We start from the raw sequence: 21,711 nt of genomic DNA on the forward strand, positions 1-21,711 counted from the left end.
TTTGAAGTGCCTATTCATATGCTTCATTTTTTGAAATACTTTCCTTTGGAAAAAAAGGGGGAAAAAAGTTACAGTACTTCTAAAAATTTTTCCATGCCAATTTTATTTCTTTGAAATGTAAATACACCAGGGTTGTTGGGTGTAAATTCAACCATGATTAAATGTGTCCCAGATCAGCAAATTAGGACAAATTCCCCCATGTGGATTTATGAAAGCAAAGTCCCATGCAGCAAAACTGTAATAAATAAATAAAACTACAAACATTTTGTTTAAAATTATCAGTTAGGATTTCTTGTGTGAAATGGTACATTTTTATGAATCTCCAGGGTAACATAAAAATCATGTGTGTGTGTCTGTGTGTGTGTGTGTGTGTGTACCCTTTCTGCATACAGTTTTAGAGAAGGAACTCTGGACAAACCCCTACCTGGAAATGAGCACAATCTCACTTTTTTGGTGAAGCACTATCCATACAGCCCTTGTGCACAAGAAATGAGCACCACATGTAAATTTCCCCCAAGAACATTTTCTATATCTGATACATTTTGCACATGTTCATAGCTGTTTTGTCACACATTTAAAAGTTAGAATGATAATGAATGTTTTATCCACAATACGTTTCACAGTAAGAACTAGCCAATTGGTTTTGCTGTCTTAGACGTAAATCCCTATTCACAAAAACTTGACGTTTACATGAAAGTTGAATCACTTATTTGGAGGACTGCAGGATTTATATTATTTTCTTAAGTCATTCAGAAAATAGGATGTAAGTCTACATGTATGATTTGAATGGACTAGGGAGCCAAATCTGGGCATTCAAACTTTTTAAATCAGAAAGACTGTATTAAAGATAAGCTATTCCACTAGGCAAGGTGAGTGACTTCCAAATACTCAGTTTTCCAAATATCAGCATTCATTCTGTTACTTCCAAATACCACTAGGACTAATGGAATTGCACTGAATATCGTAGTAATGTCCTGCTCTTGAAAAATAGTGAGCTAAAATATCAAATCTTTATTCAAAATGTTTCTTTAGCTGTACTGTCTTCTATCAAACTTACTTGGTCTAGATCTTAGGGGAGGATGTCTTTTATTTTAAAATATCTATGCACATTTTCCAAATGATCTTGTATTAGAATTGATCCTCATTCCCCATTTGAAAAAAAAAGAAATGAAATTGGGGCATTTTATCCTTTTTTAGAAGATCCCATTAAAAGTTATTTTAAGTGGGATTCTCTGCCTAGAGGCAGCATGTGGAAGCAGGGTGTAGAGTGAATTAAGAATAGTACCCAATGGAAATATTCTCGCCCTATAAAATATAACCAAGAAAGAATAAGTGGTTTTTCTGTATAAACACTGAAGGCAAATAATTTATTGCATCCTGTCTCATTTTGAATGTCACATCAGCACTGCTATATTATCTTTTATCGGGCAATTACAGTTTAGAAAAATTAACACATTATATTCAGTATATTATGACGAAAGACTTGGGGAACTGAAGCACACCTAAATATCTGGCCTGTAGTGATTGTGACATTACTATTACGCATCTCAAAATAACACATTAAATCTGTATATTCTCAATGATAGTTTTAACAGAATTTTCTCAAAGAAGATTGGGGAAATAGTCATTTATTTCTTTGGTCATCCAATTTTTTAAATTAGGGCAGGCAAAATGGACGATATTTATTACTAGAAAGCGTGAGCTATGTATCATCTAATGAATTGATACATAGTTTACTGATACATGTTTATGAATCCCCAATGTGATACAAAAATGATACTTCTCTCTCTCATTCAAGTTTCCCGGTTCTCAGCATTTAGCAAAGTTATGGAAATCAAGAATTAAAACTAAAGCCAATTTGTTTAATTTTAACTGATTAAGTTATTGGGAACATATTTATTTTACATCCTAGATTTTTTAAAGATACAGATGACATCTTCGTTATGAGGAGATAGGTTCCTGCACAGAACAAAATAATGTAGATTATAAATACATTTTAACACATTTACATGTATATTAAGAAGGTACCTTGTCCTAAAATATCTTAACTTACTTTGGGTCTTTTTGTAATAATCATGCCATATTGCAAAAAATGTAAGCTATATAATACTGTGAGCCTATAAGGCATTATACGGAATATAATGAAGCTGCTACTATAAAATTATTGGCATACAGTAAATTTTAAAAAATGGTTTTTTAATGGTTTTTGGGTCAATCTACCACAATTTTTAATCAAGATATTATTTAGGTAGTTCTGTCTTCCCTTAAAAATACTGGTCATACCATTTTAAAAGAATTATTCCTTCTGATTACCCCCATCTATTGAGTTCATAATTTTTCTTCCATAAATTTACTATCCTACATGTAAAAATTCCACTGAAATTCCTTTAGTGACAGTCTTTTCTTTAATATCAATTCATTTTCCTTGGTTCTTAAGTTTTCATATCTCTTTTAGCATCTCTCCCTGACACATTTAGTAGAATGTATATCCATCAGTAAAACCCATCTAGATAAATCTCCTTTTTAAAATATACCGTATTCATCAGATATTTGTCTTTGAAACATTTATCCATCTACAGAATTCTACAAAACCTTTAGTATTCTTAAAACATTGCTTTGTGTTACAAATTGATCAAAAATCCATTTAAGTATTCCAGAGGTTTCCTTAAGATTACTGAATACCTTTGTTATTGTATAGTTCAAAATTTAGTTTTTATTGTACAGTTGTCCCTCAGTATACGGGGGATTTGTTCCAGGACTGCCCTCACATAACCAAATCCATGCATCCTCAAGTCCCGCCATTACCTCTGTGGAGCCCACTCCGCATACACAAAAATCAGCCCTCTGTATACACAGGTCTGGCATCCTCTGTATACCGTATTTTCAATCCACGTTTAGTTGAAAAATGCCACGTATACGTGGACCAGTGTAGTTCAAATCTGTGTTGTTCAAGGGTCAACTGTATTTTGAACTTCTTGAAAACATATATGATAACCACTAACTTTCTTCACTTACTTGCACTTTTTTGCATTTACAGCACAAATGTTGCAGTTATTTAATTTTATGTAGCCTTTTCTCTCATGTACAAACAACTCAGTATTCATCTCTCATAATTAGCATTATTCAGATTGTCACCTACCTATGGACTGTCAAATAACTGTGTTAAATGATGAAGATATAGTACTAATCCCTGAGTATTCAATGTCATGTTCTGTTTTCAAAATTGTTAAGTTCTTCCAGTACATTCCCCTTCTTAAATATGGCAAGAGTTTCAGGCATGGGACTCCTAGGACATATTATCTATGAGACTAATCACTTATGTCATTTTGCTTTGATTACTAGAGAATAGTGTATTAAATAAATCTTCCTATTTTTCTTCTCCCTTGTAAACTTCTACTATCTACATTTTGGCTGAATCTGGAAAGTTGTCTGTAACTATACATGCCTAAAACAGCCCACACATCTGGTTAAATTACAAAGCATCTAGACCTCTGCATGTGTGCAGAAAAACCAGAATGATAGTCTTGACAACGCAGAGCAGACAGTTGACTAGTTAACAAGTGCAGTCCTACTGTACCAATGCATCATAGAACCACAGAACGTCCGAGCTGCCTTACAGACCAGAAAACTGGAGCCCAGGCATGGTAAGTGATATGTCTGTGGTCACAAAATTAAGTTATAGGCAGGGTCAGAACTGGAACCCAGAGATCTAGTCAGCTGGCCTTTCTACTATACCACACAGACCTAAGACCCAGTTTCTTGTGTATAAACAATAAGGAAAATGAACACTTTGCCTATTCCTTCAGTCAGAGTACTATCCTTGCCCTTTATCCACTTGTCTATTTGCCTAAGCTTGTATCTTAGACTCTCTCCTGAGGCTTTCCACATGCTGTCACATTGGCACATCTGTGCTTTGAAATGTTTTCAAACTCTTACATGGCTACCATGTAGCACTTCACTGGTTTGCCTTATTTTTCTGCTTATCAGCTTTTTTTTCTTGATGAATTGGTTTGAATTTTTTATTTGGTTGGTTTTTTAAGCAAACCTCAAATACCTCATTTACCTATTGCAAGCCTTAAATTGTTTATTTTGAGATATGGTTTTATTTCACTCTGTCTCTGGCCTTTCCATCTTCACCAAACTACTTCCAATTGAGCACATCAGGTTTTTGATGTGTGTCCCAATAACTCAGTGCTTTTACTTAGAAAAATCCTTCCTGCTATGTCAGTGCAATCCTGATCCTTGTCTAACTCAAAAGTAAGGTGAAAAATTACCACTTCCTGATTGCTTATAATGGATACCAGGTGAAAACTCACTCTTGCACCATATCCAGAACCATTTCTCTAATTTATGCCTGAACCAAATGAGCTGGCTGGTTTGAAACCACAAAGAAGAAAGCAGTTTACAATGTGTATCTCTCTCTTTCTTAGTTATTTTTGGAATGGAAATTTCTTTAAGAAGCTTATTGTGTTAGAGTCAAGGAAAGTTACCCATTTTTTGGTGTGTTTATGGTACATATTTCATATTTCTGCATGTAAAGTGCATGCCCCAGTTTGTGCTCGTGACTGTTTGCGAGTATGAGGATCACTGGATGATCACAATGCAATGCTGTCATTCATCAGTCCCTTCATGTGGTGTACATGCTCATTTGATCTACAAAAGTATGCCTCAACTCAAAATTTACCTATTCTGGTTCCCATATAATTAGAGGGGCAATTTGTGAATTCAGTTTTGTTCCATTATCTGTGTATAACCCTGAATGCTAGTGTTGTTTTCTTTGATTTTATAGGAACACATATCAAATACCCAGTAACTTAAATTACCTTCTCTAACAATCTGTAGCAAAGTAAATGCTGGTAATGGGGTATTAAACTATAAATATGTCTCAGAGATCTTAAAGAACAAAATATTTTAGAAAAACATCAGCTTCCATTGGTTATTATAACAGATGTTCCCTTGTGTCCTTGTGCTGGGTCTGGCTGCATCCTTAGATGGGAAGTTACATCAAAGTGTGAGCCATTACAGCCCAAGGAATAGTTCCTAATGGTTTCGCTGTCATATAAGTGCTCCAGGGCATATCCAGTTAATGTGTATGCATGCTTATCAAAATACTGCCGGTGAGCGCCAAAGCAGTTTGGAGAGACGGCAGGATGGTCTCCTGCTGTCTGGTGAGGAGACATATCCGAATGTAGATAGTCTTTAGCCAGGATCAAACTGGATTTTGAAATGCGATCTGAATTGGGACTACTTATCCGAGACAGTGCAGTGGGACTGTTGTCATAGTCGTTTTCATGGGGGCTCAGCATCTTTCCCTCTCTCTGTTGGATGTGGTCACATGGTGAAGTGTTGGCAAGAGCAGAGCCATGGCAGACTTCGCCTGTTGGTGTGGGCTGTTGGTAGTTTGCAAAACAGAGGGAGTGTTTTTTCCCAGCTCCATTAATGGAAGCCAGTTGGTCTGATGGGGCTTTCCTTAGCTGCAATCTGTTCTCTTCTTCTTTAATCATTTGCTGAGTGGCTCTTATCAGAGTTTCAATTTTGCTAGGTTCGTGTGGGCTACTTTGATACTGCTCAGTGCGATATCGGTCACCTGATTCACTGGCCGATCCAGGGTCTGGAGAACTGACCACACTATCTTCATCCCAATGACCTCGCCCTAGAAATTAGAAAAAGAAAAAAGTAAGTGGTCTCAAAATTCACCAAAATAAAAATTAAGTATTTATTTTTCCTAATGAAATAAACCTTATATCTTTTATTTTTAATATATGCACCAATATTTGAAACAGACACAGGCTCATATAAAATCAAGGAACTTTACATGTAAATAAAGTTTATAACAAGTTTCTTAGAAGATAAACCTTGTTCATGGGTTGTGAATGCCAAGTAGTAAAATGATAAAGTGTCTATGCTTCTCCATGTCTACCCATTGTTGGACATGTCTGGCTGTGAATAAAAGGAGGATGCATACAATTTGGTTTATGTTATTTTCTAGGGCAGTGTCATGTTAAATTGATGCTTAGAAAATACTTACAAGTGGGTTTGAGGCAGACAATGATACAGGCTGAACTACTCTCTCAATTCCAAATAAATCATCTAAAATGTTAATATTGCTACACGTATCCTAAGTAGAGCTACAAAAAAGCTCCAAAGTTAGTTTCTAGAGTATTTGAAGGTTAAAACTATATATATTTATATATATGTATAAGTAAGCATGGACAGATATAAATATAGATATATCTTGTCCCAATCAAAATATAAATTTGTCTTATCAAACCTAAGAGTAAACATCTCGGCTTCATAGGTAATCATATAGGAGGTCAGGTATCTTAGATTGTTTCTGAAATAAGGTAAAAAATCAATATTTATAATTTTAATAACAACCTGTTGAGAATTAAGGAGAGAGATCTAATATGGAGGAATAGTGCATCCAATATATATTCCATAAACTAAATTATTCTCAAAACAGTCTGAAGTCAATATAAAAAGAGAGAAGAGAAACAGGTAGGGATATATGAAAGCTGTAATCTGCCTAATGCAGCAGAGAGGGCCTGGATCACACCATTCACTGCTTTCCTTTTTGCTTTTCTTCTTATTTCATTTCTAATATTTTCTTCCAGACCCTGTAGGTTAAGCCAGGATTTTCACTTGACTCTATTCCTTGGCAAGCAAGTGCCCTTTGCTCTGGGTTTCCATTACCAGTCTACCAAACTAAAGATACTCAAAATAAAATCAGAAAAATAAAAAGCAAGAATGGAAACAGATTAAAATTACTCAGTGTCTGGGTGGTATATGAGAGAAGGCTCTACGAATGGAGACAACGTTCTCTGGCACATTTTGCATCCTAAAGACAAGAAGAGTAATACCAGGGCCTTCACATCAATCCTAATGTCACTGACTTTTAATGAAATAGGGAAGGTTTCAAAGATCTGCCTGGAGCCAAGCTTGGAATGAACAAAATGAGCCCTCCTTCACCAGCTTATTTTGAAATGAACAAAGAGAAGCATTTCCAACAATCAAGGCTTTAACGGCAGCGCCCAATTTGATGTTTGTAAAGCCATATAATGACCCGAAGGTGAAAAATCTCAGTGGGTTTTACATATCACTACATCCCTTACCCACAGGGGGCATTGTGGGTTGTCATAACAATGGGGGAAAGGAGGGGCAGTTACTGGCGTTTAATGCTCAGAGAGGCTAAGCTCTGTGATGTGTATTATAGCCCAGAAAACAAAGACTAGCGCTCTCTGACACATCAACAGTGCCCTCGCTGAGAAACACTGCTGTAACTCAATGAGCCCACAGACTCTTCGAGTCCACATTTGAAGAATGAGAATACAGGAGAAAATAATACATGAGAAATTTAAATGTATGCATACTACAAATTCAATTGACTTACTCGACAATTAACTTTAACTTAATGTCTACATTTTTTGATGTTTAAAATGGGAATCGTTTCTACTCACTTGCCCAAAATAAATGTATTTGGCAAACATTCGCGAAATTAATGCACTTAATTTTGGGGATTTGGTTTTTTAAATCCCATCGGTTGGAGTTTCTGATCTGTAAATCAAAGGAGAAAACTATCTGGGTTACTCCAGTGTCACACATAGAGTGTTATAAACCTGCCCAGGGGCCTGAGGCTCGCGTCCAGGAGTCCTCCAGCTGCTCTTACCGTGGAGCCTGTGGACCGCGGCGATGTGAGGCATGCTGTTTTCATAGGCTTCTCTGCTCTCTGGGGACGCCTTGGGCAGGGGCAAGCCTGCGCGAGAGCTCCACCAGGGCTCCCTCCCGGCCTGCGGCGTTCCCAGGAAGTACCTGCCTGCCTCACACCGGCCTCCCTCACAGGCCTGCGTATGGAAATGCCTGTCCTCCACCAGTCTGGAATGGTCGAGCGCAAAGCCGTAGCAGAGAGCGCTGCGGTCCGAGAACTGCCTGTAGGCGCAGGACGCGTCGTGCTGCGAGCCCGGCCTGTCCGCGGGGTCCAGGAGCTGCGGAGAGGCCGTGTCGGTCAGGGGACTTCCGCCCCACTGGCTGTCGTGATCAGATTCCGATCTTTCCGTGTGAAATCCCGAATACTAAACCGAGAGGTGGAGAAAAGTTCATTTCAAAAATAACGAACAAGCAAACAAACAGCAACAAAAAAACAGCCTCTACTCTGCAAGCACCCCTAAGGTCGTGTTGGCCTGAGGCCGCCAAAATAAGAGTTGCTGTAGCACTCGGCTGGGCGCTCTTAACTTGCAATCACTTAATGAGTCATGATGCCTCCAGAAAGAATCCTTTTGGCTGCTGAAAGGAGGAGATAAAAACAATAATAACAAACAATGACTGAAGTACTAGGCACTGAATGAAGTGCTTGTGCGAATTATTCCACATAGTACAGTAACGCTTCGATGGCACTATTATTATAGTATCCCACTGTACGGATAGGGAAGCTAAGGCTCCAAGAGAGACAGTGACTTGCCCAAGGCCACAGTGTTAGCAGGTGACCGAACCAAGATTCAAAACCAAGTGCTTCATCACTAGCCTAATGGTATTGCCCAAGAGAGATTCCAAAAATCTCCACATTTTACTTCTATTTGCTTTCTACACTTTTTCTTAATTAGAAAAACAAAGCAAAAACTAAGGGTTAAGGCACCAATATGCTGAACCTTAATGTTCATACTAGACTGGTACCTCTCTGAAGGCCTTGCTGAATAGATGGTAGGATAGTTAATAGATGCTTATCTAATTCAATTGCAATATAACTGTTAAAAAGTCTTGCCCCATATAAGAACTGGGCCTATTTACTAGCATGTGCTTCTTGCTTTCCAAAGTAAAACTTCAATTATTCATAGGATCATCAGAAAACAAAAAGCCACAATCAATATTGTATTGTGTTGGAATTATGCTGCTCACTTACTCCCAGACTATTTGGTCAGATATTGAAAGAAAATGTAAAATGCTCAGCAGATCTCCCTAGGAAGTATGTCAGTTTGAGTTTGAAGGTCCTCACAAGCCACTAAAATTAGTAATATAATAATTTTTTACCAGTTCTTGGCTGCTTAATGCCAAACACAATTCTGAGGTACTATATAGAGATTACCTGCTATGATAACAATAGATTCCATATATTGAGAGCTTACTACATGCCTGACCAAATGCTTAATCATTCCATATACATTATATCATTTAATCTTCATAATCACCGGGACAGTAATACAGCTCCATTTAATAGATAAGAAACTACATTACTAAGAATTGTAATAAGATGCCACAGTCACCTCACTGACCATCTGGTCTCAAAGACTGCACTCAAAACCGTGACTTTATACTTTAGGTAAAACACAGGGAAGAGAGGAGAGAAGAAAGATCCAGTGTTAGGGAAATTTATGGAGGAAAGACAGGAACTGCTTTACAGTCCCAGAAACCAAAATATAAGTCCATTTTACTTGTTTTTTCTTACCCCACAAGAAAGAAGTGTGGGTATGTGTGGTGTTAGGGAGGGAAGAGGAAAAAATCCTAGGCTCTGCTGCTCTTCAGATCCATGTCACATGCTGCTTGAGTAAGTTTCACCCCCGATGAGACCTTCACAGGACCAGGCCAACTCTCCCCTTCCCACTAGGCCCACCCTGGCCAGGAGAAAGAATCCTGACTCTTCCCACCTCAGTACAAACAAGCAACTCAGCTTAGGGCTCTTGGGGACAGAGAGATGAGGTATGGAAGTTCCTCTAGGGAAATTCCAAAGTATGCAAATATATCGCATTCAGAACAGAGTTCTATGCAAATTCTAGGTTCAACATTTTTCTGTTATCATTTCTAATTATTATTTTTATTATTTTCCATATGTACATATCAGCATATTTCATCAAGAAAAAATTAGAAAATCCAACTTTCCTCCCTGCAGGACTGTAGAATGGATGACATCAAGGCATCCTGAGGTCCAGTTTCCTACATCATGCCTTCCACATGCCATCAGCCTTTTCTGCCAGTGAACACCAGCCTCTCTTTTCACAAGACACCCCCTTTACTTTCACCAGAGCAAGGGATGGCACCCCCTTGCCTTATCAAGTGGGAATCCAAGCGCTATACATGTGATCTTTGGTAGCACCATCCACGTACTTGCCTCGGAGAAACGCAGACCATCAGTGCTATTCCAAGCTATGAGTTGCCCAGACTTTGCTGGTTTTTATAAAAGTATAAGCCAGGCCTATTTCTGAAGTACTCCAGTTAAGACTTTTGAGCACAGGTGAGAGGGGGAAAAACTTTCCCTGAGTGTATATGGGAAAATGCTATTGGCAAAGCAGAGAACATTCTGCCCTTCTCTCACAAAGAAAATTCAACATGAAAACACCCTGGCATACATTTCAAGAGCACCCAAAGAAGAAGTTGAAGGATAAGCCTCTTGTCAATAGCCAGGAAACTACAACAGCAAGTACACAGCCCTGAGATAGTCAATCAGACAGAAGTTGTGTGGTACAGTTAGTCCAAGACCTAACACTTGCTCTGGAGATACAGAAGAAAAGCCTAGCAGTAAACCTTTGTTTTCAAAAAGACCTATAAACTTGCACCAGTGGCACCATCAAAAACTGAGCCACACTCATCCCTTTAAAATGAATTGCAAAAAAATAAAATAAAATAAAATAAAATGAATTGCACTTGATGTGAACTCTGTTGAGAACACTACAACCACATTATTTAATCCAAAATATTTCAGATGTTCATTAAATATTTTAGAGAAGACAGAGAGGCAGTCAGCCAGCCAATATATGCAGCGTATGCAGTACAATGAATGAATGATGCGTAAGAAGGCTCCTGATCTTCCTCCTGATCTTCCTCCTGACCTACTTTTGCCACTTACTACATGTAGGATCTTGGGTAAGTGATTTAATTTATTTTTTCTCAACAGGAAAAAGGTCATGATGATGTTTAACCTAACAAAGGCTGAACCAGAGATGGGGCCATTTAATGGAAGAAGCACTAGGACAGGGAACCAGGAGAACTTGTTTCCAGGTCCGTCCCCACTACTAACTCTCAGGGCAACTGTGGGAAAAGTACTTCGTCTTCCTTAACCTCACCTGTAGAAAGATATATTAGGTTAGATTAGGCTTTCTCTAACTTTTCTTTCGGCTCTAATACTCTCTGCAGTACAGTTATTATTTGGTATCCTTTCTAGTGTTGAAACATGATTCCTATGCCTGTCCCTACATTTCACATATTTGAAGAAAATAATTATTGAGAACTATAATCCAAGTCCAACAATTTTTATCGTCATGGTTATAAGAAGAAAGTTACCATTTACATTATAATTTTACTATAATGTCTATTTTATTAATAATTATGGGATGCCTTTGGTCAATAAATTATTACATTCTAAAAGAGTCTGAGTATGAAGGAAAATGACAGCCATTTGAATCTGAATCTTTCCACATATCCTCCCCTCAAACCCTATAAGGTCATCAAGAAGCACAAATTAAATCACACGTGACCCATACCATCAGCATTACTAGAAAATAAAGAATATGACACACTTCAAATTACTTATAAGTGAAAAAATTAAAAGTCCAACAATAGTGACTATGAGCCTGTGGATGCAGAGAGTCAGATGAGAGGAGGCTCACGAGACTCCATGAAATAAAGGAGAGTTCAGGACATAGACAAAATACACACAAAATCACCCCCAGAAAGAAAAAGTGCAACACTAAGTGCTGGAATATGAGCACAAGGCAGTATTTGGTGGTACACAGCACTGACCACAGGGAAGAGGCTCAAAAGTGAGCGAAACCCAAAGTGGCAGTCTTGGAAAATGTGTCATTTCCATAAAAGAAAAATATACATTGAGAATGGATGTGTTCTTCACAGATATCACAGTGAAACAAAAGAAGGAAGAAGGAGAAATTAAGGATCCAGTAGACAGATGAAAAAAATAACAAATACACAAGACAGGTTAATCCTACCCTACTTTCTCCACTCCACCATCACCATCATCCATTCTAAAAACTGTATTTCACAAACTGACAGGAAAGGGTGCTCTCGAAATAGTAACCCAACCCATGAAATGCCAAGGACTAGGGAAAAAATTAAATTCATATAAAACTCCTATAGGGAGAAAACATGAAAATGGAAATAGAAACATCTCAGCTGATAAAAATTCACATCAAATAACAAACTATGAAACAAATAAAAATTGCAAGATAACACTCTAAACTGAATTAAGCACTCTGGACAAGCATTTGGAGATACATATACACACAAATACATATATACATACACACATGTGTGCACTCACCTGGAATCAGGAATCAGAAATTTAAAAACAAGAAGTGGACCAAACACACACACACACACACACACACACACACACAGACACACAAACAAGAAAAAAATGCAACAAAAACTGACCAAACTCAAAGTAATCAAATAAATGAAGAATAAATTATAAGTCACAAAAAGAATATATTTAAATGAAAGTTTAATAAGGGAAATTGAAGAAAAGATAAAAATATCTAAAAGATCAAAAATTAGAGAAATTAAAATGATCAGAGAGCAAGTCATTAAAAGAAGATAGAAAAGGTTCAATATATGCATGACATTTTTGTAGAAGGCAAAGGAATTAGAGTTGTTAAAACAATTTGAAAAAGAATAAAGTAAAAGAATTTATCTGTTTAACTTCAAGACTTAGTATATATTTACTGTACTCAAGACTGTGTAGTATTGACAGAGAGATAAATGCACAGATCAATAGAACAGACTAGAAAGCCCAGACATAGACGCACACAAATATGCCCAACTGCTTTTTGACAATTCAATGAAGGAAAGATAGACTTTTCAACAAATAGTGCTCGGGTAGTTGGACCTTCATAAGCAAACATCAAATAAACTTCAACCACCTTATATAAAAAATAACTCAAAAGGATCACAGACTTAAATGTAAAAAGCATAAAATTGTAAAACTTTTAGAAAACAACATAAAAGAAAATCTTCAAGATCTAGGGCTAGGTAAAAAGTTTTTAGATTTGACAACAAAAGCACAATCCATTAAAAAAAACTGGTAAATTGGACTAGATCAAGATTAAAAACTTTTGCTTTGCAAAAAACCCTGTTAAGAGGATGAGAAGACAAGCTACAGGAAAGGAGAAAACATTTACAAACCACATATCCAACAAAAGACTAGTATCCAGAATATATAAAGAATTGGCAAAACACATAAAGTGGCACTTTACCAGATAGGCTATACAGATGACAAATATTCACATGAAAAGGTATTCAACATCAGTAGTGACTAGGGAGATGCAAGTTAAAACTACAGTGAAATATCACAACACACCTATCAGTCTGGCTAAAATAAAAAATAATGCCAACACCAAAGGCTGGCAAAGATGCAGGGAAACTAGAGCACTCATATAATGCTGGTAGGAATGTAAAATAGTATAGTCACTCTAGGAACAGTTTGGCAGCTTCTTAAAAGAACTAAATATGCAATTACCATATGCAATCCTAGGCATTTATGTCAGAGAAATGAAAACTATATTCATATAAAAACCTGTATACAAATGTCTAGCTTCCACCCCCACCCCCAACACACACGCATGCACACACACACACACACACACACACACATTTCCAGGTCCTCTTTAATAGTTCCCTTTCTTTTAAAATTATTTTTAAATGTGGGAAAATACACATAAAATAAAATTTACCATCTTATCCATTTTTAAGTGTACAGTTCAGTGGCATTAAGTCCATTCACATTGTCATGCAACCATTACCTCATCCACCTTACAAAACTGAACTCTGTACCCATTAAACAGTAACCAATAACTCTCCATTTCCCCTCCCTCCAACCCCTAGCAACCACCATTCTACTTTCTGTCTCTATGACTTTGACTATTCTTGGTACCCCATGTAAGTGGAATCATACAGTATCTGTCTTTTTGTGACCGGCTTATTTCCCTTAGCATAATGTCCTCAAGGTCCTTTCATGTTGTAGCCTGTGCCAGAACTGCCTTCCTTTTTAAGATTGAGTGATATTCCATCATTTGTATATACCACAAATTGTCTATCCATTCATCTGTTAATGACACTTGAGTTGCTCTCACCTTTTGGCTATGAAGCTACTATGAACATGGGTGTACAAATATCTCTTCAAGATCTTTTCAAACCTTTATGGCATGTAACCAGAAGTGAGACTGCTGGATCATATGGTGATTCTATTCTGGAGTTTTTGAGGAACTGCCATGCTGTTTTCCATAGCAGCTCCACCATTTTATATTCCCACTAACGAGGATTTCAATTTCTCTGCATCTCACCAGCAGTTGTTTCTCTCTCTCTCTCTCTCTCTCTCTCTGTGTATGTGTGTGTGTTTGGATGAGGTAGTATCTCACTGTGGTTTTGATTTGCATTTCCCTAATGATAATTGTGTTGAGCATCTTTTCATGTGCTTATTGGCCATTTGTAATTCTTTGGAGAAATGTCTAAGTCCTTTGCCCATTTTTCCATCAGGTTGTTTGCTTTTTGTTGTTGTTGAGTTGTTATAGCAGCTTTATTTTTAATGGCCAAAAACTGGAAAAAAAAAAAAACCCAGATGTCCTTCAAAAGGTGAATGGCTAAACAACATATGGTACATTCATACCATGGAATATTACTCAAAAATAAAAATGAATAAACCACTGATACATGCAACAACCTCTATGAATCTCTAGAGAATTATGGTGAGTCAAAAAAGCCAATCCCAAAAGGTCATATGATTACATTTATAGAACATTCTTTTAAGGATGAAATTACAGATATGGAGAACAGATTCGTGCTTGCTAGCGGTTAAGGACAAAAGTAGGAGCAGGAGAAAAGTAGATATGGCTATAAAAGAGCAACATGAGGGATCCTTGTGGTAGTGGAACTGTTCTGTATCTTGACAGCAACAATGCAATATCCTGGTTCTGATATTGTACTACACCTTTGCAAGATGTTACCATTGGGGAAATGAGGTAAAGAGTACATAGGATCTCTCTGTTCCAATTGCATGGTAATTTATAAGTATATCAAAATTAAAAGTTTAATTAAAAACAGCACATAAGACAAATCAGGAAAACACATTAAATATAGCATAATGCATACAATAAATACAACATGAAAGAATATGACAGCTCTGAGTCAAACATACCAACCACATCAATAAATTTAAATTGGCTTAAATCAATTAAAAGAAAAAAAGATTTTCAAATTGGTTCACAGAGCAAAACCCAACTCTATACTGATTACGAGACATGCCTAAAATAGTGTTTCAAAAGCCTAAAAATAAAGGGACAGGCAAACATAAACAGGACAAACTTAAACAATGAGGAACCAGGAGTTGGGATCCTAAAGTCAAGCAAAGTAAAATTCAGACTAAAAAAGCATGAATGAAACAAAAGATGTTTTATGTTGCTCAAAGCAACAATTCACAATGAAGGTATAACTGTCATGAATATCTACCCATCAAACAACGTAGCAATACCATCTATAGAAAGCAGAAACTATAGGAGATGTAAGAAGAAATAGAAGCATCCTAACAACAAGAAACTAATACACAGCTCTCAGTATCAAACAAGTAAATTTAAAAAATAAGAAACACTACAAAAAAACTTAAAAAAAACAAAGCCAATCAGTTAAATTTTACAGATTTATACCAAACTTTACATACTGATAATAAAGAAGAAGCCTCGATGTGCATGTCTAATCCTCAAAACTGATCAAATACTAGGTCACAAAGAAAACCTCAGTAAATTTCATGAAGTAGAAATATAATAAATAATACCCTCCAAAAAAATAATACCCTCTGATCAAAATGAATAAAAGATGGAAATTAAAAACAAAAAATTTTTAAAACCCTTCTATCTGAAAAAAAATATTAAATAACTCTTGGGAAAAATAGGAAAATACTAACACAAATTATATAAGTTAAATACAGACCTTCTTGGGAAAAGATAGTAAAAATACAACATATCCAGACCTATAGGACATACAGCTTTAAACACGTAAATCAATAACAATGAAAGAATAAAAATAAATTTATTCTAAATTTAAAAAGCTATAAAATGAAATAAACCAAAAGAAAGCACAATGAAAAATGGTCAAAAGATATAAACTTGCTATTCAGAAAAAAACATAAAAATAGCTCTTAAACATATGAAAAGATTTTAACTTCTTAAGACAAACGCAAAGTAAAACAACACTGAGATATTATTTCTCCATCATCAAATTAGCAAAAATTCAAAAACTTGACCATAAGTTGTTTGGCAAAGTATGAGCAAACAGGCACTCCCATCTATTGCTGGTGGGAATACAAACTGATACAACCCCTATGGAGGATAATTTGGCAATACCTAAAAAAAAAAATCAATATTTACCCTTTGACTAAGAAATTTCTCACTTCCAAGTTATCCTAAAAATATACCCCAATAGTAGAAAATAATTATACCTAAGATTATTCATTGTAGCATCATTTACAATTGCAAAATATTAGAAATCACTCAAATGTTCAAACATAAGGGGTAGGTTGAATAAACTGTAGTATATATACATAATGGAGAACTACATAGTTTTTTTGAAGAAAAAAAGGAACACACACACATGAGAGAGAATTAGGAATACACACACACACACACACACAATATACTACTTTTTATGTAAAAATATAAGAAGGAAAACATACATGTATTTTCTAACTTTTGGAAAAAGAAAGACAAGAAAGATAAACCAGAAAACAAGAAAACTGGTTACCTAAGCAGGGAGGGGGGGAGGAAATGGGAAGGAAGGAATAGAGAAGAAAAATATAAATATATTTCCTAGCTCTATCTGCTGAAAGGGCCTAGAAGAAATGACATGCTAGTAGTATAAGTACGCTTAATCTAAGCACCATTCTCCACTAAAAAGAACCAGAGCTCCTTAGAAAAATAGCTGACTCCAGGGCTTGGGCAGAGAAGGTACAATCTGGAACAATCTGGAACATCTTGACAGGTCAGAAAGTAGAAAAGTGCTCAAATATATATATATATGTATTTTTAACATGTAGTATATGATAGGGTCATGTCAAAAAGACATAGGAACCAGCTCGAAAGAATCCCCACTGGCCAAATATGGAAAAACTTAAGAAGTAAATGTGGACAGTAATGAATGAATTGTAACCCACTAAATAATAAATCCATCAGCCCATAATGGTGAACAAATGAACTGATAAATGCAAGGAGAGGAATGAATCTTCCTTAACAGTAGAGTGCCAACTGATAAATGTGGAGGGAGTAACTGAGTTAGAAAATAAACATTTCTCAATCATCTTAAGAAAGATTTCTTTATGCACAGATCATCATGGATGATAAATCTAGGGGGTAAAGTTTGATGAGAAAAAGATTATTTTTATGGTCTTAATCTCCCACAGGTTTTTTTTTAATTAGAAGAAAAACAAACAGTACTTATACAGTAGAGAAACTGGATGACACCTTGACCAGGTGATCAAAATTAACATCACCAACCGACGTGGAAAAAATAGACATCATGTGCCTCTGGATGCAATAGACACTCTGAAGACACGAGCTATGAAGTATTCTAGTGGATAATGTATAACTGGGATCTAACCAAGAGGAAGCAGCACACGAACTCAAGTTGAAGGACATTCTATAAAATAACTGGGCAATATTCTGCAAAAATGCCAATGACATGAAAGAAAAAGCCAGGCTAAAGAACCATTCAGATTAAAGGAAACTGAAAAGACATGACAACTAAAGACACTATGGAATCCTAGGCTGGAACCTGTACTAGAGAGGAAACAACAAATGCTATAAGGGACATTACTGGGGAAATCTTAAGATTAGATTAAAAGCTTTTATTAATGTCAAATTTCCTGATTTTGATAATTGTGCTGTGGTTATGTAAGAGAATATTCTTGTCCTTAGGAAATACACACCGAAGCATTAAGGTTTAGGTAAAGATGCATCAAATATGTAAGCTATTCTAAAACGGTTCGGAAAAAAAATTAATAATAAGGGAAGAGGGAGGGGAAAAAAGAGAGAAAATGATACAGCAAATACGGTGAAATATTAATTGCTGGTGAACCTAGATTTAGTACACAGGAATACCCTTACAGTATTCTTGCAACTTTTAAATATGTAGTCTTTCCAAAATAAATATTTAAGAATCCTATATAGTAAACTGATATCTTATTTGTGATTAAATGATTAAAAATCATTTGAGACAGTCATTTTTAATCATTTAAATCTTTGTTATTACTGATAGTTAATATTTTTCACATGAATGTAACCTAGTTATCAACTAGGGATTTCAGTAGAAATAAACATTAGCCTCAGACATGGGAGGACCCTGACCTACTGTCATTCAATGTGACTTGTACAAAAGATCACTTCCATTGGGCCTTGGTTTTCCCTTTTGTAGAACAGGAAAAGACTATCTACCTTATAGGATGCAGTGAAAATCAAATAAATGATGTGTATCACTGCACGCTTAGAAATGAATACATGCTACAGGTCCTTGATTAATTACTTTCACTTAGGTAAACAGAAATGGTTATCATATTACCTACCATTTTAAAAATAATTTTGGCCCTTATCTGTATTGTCAGGAAACCACAATTTCAGTCCCATCTTACAGGTTTGTAAGAGATAAAATATATATGATAAAGGATTAAAAAAAAAAAAAAACCTCAACATTCCCAACTGCAAAAAGAATTCAGGACGCTAGCCAATCACATAAACATTAGGGCCTTTTCTTCCAAATATTCCACTTTTCAAAGCTGGAATACACTTTGGTACCAACAGTTCTTATCACTTGCACACTGAATAAAAGCATAAAGATGTGTTTTAAAAGTGGAAAAGAGGTAGAATCATGGCCAATTAGGTTACATGCAAGCCTGCCCATGGTTCTCCCAGACATTCTTGGTATCTATACTACTTTTAAGCAAACCAAGGGTATATTTTATGAGCTATAGAGTATTTGCTTGTCTTCCCTTGAAAAGGTAACAACTCTTTCTCCTGTATTTAAAACTGATAAACTGAATGATTTAATTCCTTATTTTAATTAGGTTATTCCAGTAAATTAAGGAAAGTTCACTGAAAATCAGTTTTTGGTTAATTTTGCAGAGACCTCTTCTTTCTTACAAAATTCATTGTCATTTTGAACACTTTGCACCTTAATTTACCCCAATTTCTTACTTAAAATTTAATTTTCAAAACAAGCATTCATGCTTGCAAATTAAAAACTGGTGAGGGATGCTCTTGTTCTCAAGAAACATGATACCAAATGCCATCTTCCAAAGGTGGGCTGAGGCTAGTAGGCAAAGAGCTCAGATGACTGCCTGAAAAGGATATTAGACAACATCCACAGTCCCCCAGCTTGCCTTTGGGATTCAACTCACAAAAGAATCATTCCTTATAGAAGAGACTGATATCTCATCAAGTTAAAGGTCTGAGCTATCCATTGGTGCTCAATATGCACCCAGTGGGAACTATTTACAATAATTCATTCTAACATTCATTATAATATTTATTGAACACCTACTGTTTGCAAGGTAACATTCCAGGTGATATGAGAAATTCAGCTCCATATTCAAGATGTTCACATTAGGAGGGGTATAAAGAATGCACACAATATAAGTTTAATACAACTTAGAAAATGGCAAGGACCTGAATAGATAGAAAAACAATATAGCTCAGGAGTTTCAAGAAGGGAACCATTACTCTCTCCTTTAATATCATAAGTTGTTTAGGAAGGGGAAATAACTATGACTAATTAAGAGGCAACCTGTGTAAATGTATTTCCAATCAACATTCACTAAATCATTAGTCTCACTGTGGTAAAATGAGAAAAAGCATAATTCTAAAGTTACTACATCAAAAGAACATTAATACTTCTTTAGTGATTTTAACTGTATTTTGGCCAGGATACATATAGTGGAATTTAAAATGGAATTTAGACTATGAGTGAACATAATTTGTTTTGCTTAATAAAAGTAAATGTTCTTTAATGTTTCAATACTGAAATGCAATGAATAAAATGTCCTGGTGGCAATGTTACCAGGAATCTGTTAACCAAAGTTGTGGTTAACAGATGGAAATACTATTTTACTGGGTAACACATTCGGGGAAAAAAAAAAAAGAGGCAACCTGCTAGGACAGGCACAGTGGTTCATGCCTGTAATGCTAGCACTCTGGGAGGCCAAGGTGGGAGGATTGCTTGAGCCCAGAAGTCTGAGACCAACCTGAGCAAGAGTGGGACCCCACCTCTACAAAAAAATAGAAATATTAGCCAGGTGTGGTGGCGCACACACATAGTCCCAGCTACTCGGGATGCTGATGCAGGAGTTTTAGGTTGCAGCGAGCTATGATGATGCCACTACACTCTAGCCCAGGCAACAGAGCAAGACTCTGTCTCAAAAAAAAAAAAAAATGGAAGTAACTTACTATATGATTTGTATATGCTAACTAATACCCACAACAACAGTAGTTACTATTATAAAATATTTCCTATGCATTAGTCACTATGCAAAGATTCACAGACATTATTTTTATTAAATGATAACAACATCTTGAAAGAGTGGTATTAATCCCTTTATGAACATAGCAAATGAGGCTGAAAAACATTGTTTCTTGCCCACAGTTGCATGATTATGAGGTTTAAGGGACAGATAAAATTCTAGAGCCCTTGCTCTTTTCCAGTATCCCATACTGAGATATACTGTACTTAGGTAAGAAAGACAGCAGTGTCCTACCCTCTAAGCAGTAATGGATCCCAGTTCCCCAAGCACGTTTTTACAAAGAGGACTTTCTCCAACCTCTGCATCCCAGTAAGCCATCTCCGCACACCCTTCGGTGATGTCCTCTAATCACTGAAACCATCTTCTACCACAATTACATCCATAGATATTCTTCTTTTGATTACAGTGGTAAGATTCATTCCTGCTTCAATAGCATGTTCCAGACAGGTGCTCTGCATTCATCTGGATGTGGCAGCAACAACCCAGCTCAGGAAAAATGCCAGATGTTCCAACAATAGATGTCACAGTTATCTATTTTTATTCTGGCAGCTCATTGAGGATTTTTATCATTTATAGCTGTAAAATATATAAAGAGACCCTCTTCTGGTAAAGTCCTGTTTTTCATGAAAAACTTTCACTCTATCAGGCATGAGCAGCTTTTCTCTTGATTTGTGTCTGAACCATGAGAAAAAAGTCACAGATGCAGACTGCATTGTACTAAGAACATATGCATGCTTTTAAATCACTTTTATCTTTCTTTTTACTAATGTAACCCTGAAACATAAAATATGTTCTTTTTTTCATTCACTGTTATGGGAAGAACAGATGGTGAAAGGGTTAGATTAAAGTAATACAGCATGTCCTTTAAAATAACCCCCACCGTTCGGATGCTTCCCTCAAACAGAAGTCATGTTTACTATAAAGAACGGCTTTGGCGTACACATATTAGAAATTGCCAGGAGTTTTCTCAAGGATAAACATAAGGATAAGAGAAAAACTAATGTCAGAATCAAATGCATTTTAAAATGATGATAATGCAAGTTATTTTGCTAATCTGAGAGACTAATTGAAACCATGTGCCTGTGATAATGCAACAGAACTGGAATGAAATAATAAAGTTCATTTCTAACTGGAAAAATTTTAGTACCTACAAAACATGACTACCTGAAACTGCAAAGAGAATATAAAGTAGAAATTATACTTTACATTCCTGAACTTCT

General features: G+C 36.1%; 1 protein-coding gene across 1 annotated transcript in view; it reads right to left on the minus strand.

Moving 5' to 3' along the window:
• Positions 1-3,413: 3,413 nt before the first annotated feature.
• SIM1 (single-minded family bHLH transcription factor 1) overlaps positions 3,414-21,711 on the minus strand; it is a 76,553-nt gene continuing 58,255 nt past the window's right edge. Inside the window, exons 11-12 of the mRNA XM_012661876.1 lie at positions 7,667-8,069; positions 3,414-5,653 (exon numbers count right to left, since the gene is read on the minus strand). Of these exons, the coding sequence (XP_012517330.1) occupies positions 4,923-5,653; positions 7,667-8,069 (1,134 nt within the window). The 3' untranslated portion in view covers positions 3,414-4,922. The remainder of the gene's footprint in view (positions 5,654-7,666; positions 8,070-21,711) is intronic.

The sequence above is a fragment of the Propithecus coquereli genome, unplaced genomic scaffold, assembly GCF_000956105.1.
Source record: "Propithecus coquereli isolate 6110/MARCELLA unplaced genomic scaffold, Pcoq_1.0 Scaffold74, whole genome shotgun sequence".
Lineage (NCBI taxonomy): Eukaryota > Metazoa > Chordata > Mammalia > Primates > Indriidae > Propithecus > Propithecus coquereli.